The sequence below is a fragment of the Buceros rhinoceros genome, unplaced genomic scaffold (assembly GCF_000710305.1).
Source record: "Buceros rhinoceros silvestris isolate BGI_N320 unplaced genomic scaffold, ASM71030v1 scaffold45869, whole genome shotgun sequence".
In the NCBI taxonomy this organism is placed as follows: domain Eukaryota; kingdom Metazoa; phylum Chordata; class Aves; order Bucerotiformes; family Bucerotidae; genus Buceros; species Buceros rhinoceros.
In genome coordinates this window covers 1-2,468 of record NW_010431798.1, presented here as the reverse complement: position 1 = coordinate 2,468, position 2,468 = coordinate 1, and the positions used below count along the sequence as shown (strand labels likewise).

The following is a 2,468-nucleotide window of genomic DNA, read 5'->3' as shown; positions in this document are numbered from 1 at the left end:
AGGAAGAGCGAGTACTCTACCTAGTCAACATGAGGAACTTCACTAAGCTGGCTAGTCATTGGGAACAAATCTGCCTTAGCATGGGCACACACACGCTACCGGGCACCTTTTAAAACTCCATTAAAGTCACTAAGCACTGGGTAGTGCGAATACTTTCAGCACGGCTGTGACCCACACAAGAAAAATACCTGCTTCAGAACACACAAAATGTACAGCAGGAAAAGATATCATAAACCAGGGATGATGAGAAATTAGCTACCATTCTTTATCTTTGATAACATGATTTAAGGTATATCGCCTGCTTACTAACAACTGCTGTTTTAATGCAGGAACATGACAGGCAAGTCCAAGACCCCAGTTTAACACAAGGCATCTTAAGACAGAGTCTCAGAAGACCTGCGGCAAACTACAGCTTGAGCTTCACCCAAAAAACCCAAGAGCATCAGTAACATCTGAAATTCCAGTCACATTCTCACCTACTTTGCTGAAGATGTTTGTTGTCCTACATAACTGTGCACTGCTTTATCTGAAATTTTATTGAACATTATCCCAAAATGAAGAACCCCATTTCCCCAATTCCAGACAAATTAACTGTTAGCCAATCACAACCCTGGCAAGCAGCTACCACAGAGTCAGCACGTAACAGCAATTCATATTGGCAGCAACTGTGAATTTACGAAGGGCCTATCAGAACACTTAGAGCTGTCAAAATCAACAATATCACTACCACTGCGTATCAAAACAGCATTATGACTCTGAGGGTCATAACTCTGACCCTGCCTGTTTGCTGGTATGCAAAAACCAAACAAATAAAAAATTGGTATTAAATGAAAGACTTACTGCCAGGGTCTTTTATGTAAATCTGCATTTCAAAGAACCTTTAAATACGGTCAGCTTTTTTGATTTAGATCTCCATTAGGCAAACAAAGGGCACTCCTTTAAAGGAAGTGGCCAGTTCTACAGATTCGATTTCCCGTTTGACACAAAGACATCTCAGAGCCTATTAACAGCATACAGTCTAGGGCAGCCACACAAGTCAGCACTCACCTAAGAATTTAGCTATAAGGAGATCACATAGCAACCTGCTTGACCAAACTCCTCCAGACTGACTGCTTCTGCAAAGTATGCAGGCACTAGCTCTCAGAAATAAAACCAGTAACATGTATTTAATATTAAAACTACAATTTATATTTACCAGCTCCAGTCCAGCTAAGACTTCACTGACTCCAGGGGGCTGGCCAATCCAGCGGATTACTCCATAGAAAGGAGGATTTTCTTTAACTTCAGCCAAGGAACCTGCTTCGAGACCATGCGAGTTCCCGACTGGACCTGCTGTTGATGGACTCTCCTGGTTAGCCGTAGTATTTACATCGCCAATGACGGACTGAACAGATAAAGAGAGAGGGCTATGTCCAATAGAACCATTAGTACTTGAAGCTTTCGTCAAGCTAAAAGGGAGAGAGTGAAATCTGTTTTCTGTAGACACAGAGTTTGTTAAAGGTGGCTGCAGTGGCGGTGAAGAATGCCCAAATCCAGGAGATGAATCAGTAAGTGATTTTGCAGGGTCTTCAGCAACTGTCAAAATCAAAACCAAGATGTTAGTAAATGTTCAGATTTATTTTTTTCCCATCTTGCAAAAGGAAAGCCTTGGCTAGCGAACCAGTGAAGCCTGTCTGCAACCATATCTGCCTGAATGGGTGTCCTGTATTGGAAGCTGGGGACAGGTAGGAAGATGTTTGTCGCTTGACAACACTGGAGAGACAGAACTGGCTGAGGAGACACTGCTGTAGCCCTGCCAGTCAAATCACAACCAACAGAAACAAGCAGCACAGAGAAAGGAGAGGTTAGCCAGAAACGACAGGAATGTTTAGACAGAAAACTTTTTTTTTTACCCCCACATTGGGCTTTTTCTGTGAATCTAAGTTAACAGCCCCAAGGATTATGACTGTAATGGGCAAAACTAGGAATAACTCACTGGTCAGTGTGATTGAGGAAAGGATTTGGTTCACAGCTTTTACAAAAATGGGCTACTACTTGCAGACATGATTTGCAAATGGAAAAGTGTTTATTCCCCTGGCTCTATCACAATATACTTTGGTTCTAACACAAGGAATCTATCAGTGCCTACTAAGAATAAAAAAAAATTTAAAGAGTCATGACTAACGCAGTGCTTGATAAATGAGATCACAACTAGATGTAATAGCACAAGTGTTCTGTATCTTAGCTCTCTACGTGGTCTCTAAAACACAATTGGTATTCACAGAACAAAAGCCTCTTCCTCATCACCTCTTCTCCCCACGCTGCTGATATCCAAAAATTAAAAAAATATATATATTTAATCCTTTACTTAGTACTTTCTAGATAGGATATTATTTATTCTATTTTTATAGGATATTTTCATATCCTATTAGGATATAAAAATATATCCTATTAGGATATAAAAATATATCTAGGATATTTTTATATAT

The 2,468-nt window shown here is 40.3% G+C and overlaps 1 protein-coding gene across 1 annotated transcript in view; it reads right to left on the bottom strand.

The window, feature by feature from the left end:
- The window catches only part of CYLD (cylindromatosis (turban tumor syndrome)), a gene marked incomplete at its 5' end in the record, with an annotated part of 13,109 nt that extends 11,521 nt beyond the window's left edge, over positions 1 to 1,588 (bottom strand). The window contains one exon of the mRNA XM_010143526.1: positions 1,196 to 1,588. Within this exon, the coding sequence (XP_010141828.1) occupies positions 1,196 to 1,588 (393 nt within the window). The remainder of the gene's footprint in view (positions 1 to 1,195) is intronic.
- Positions 1,589 to 2,468: the final 880 nt, after the last annotated feature.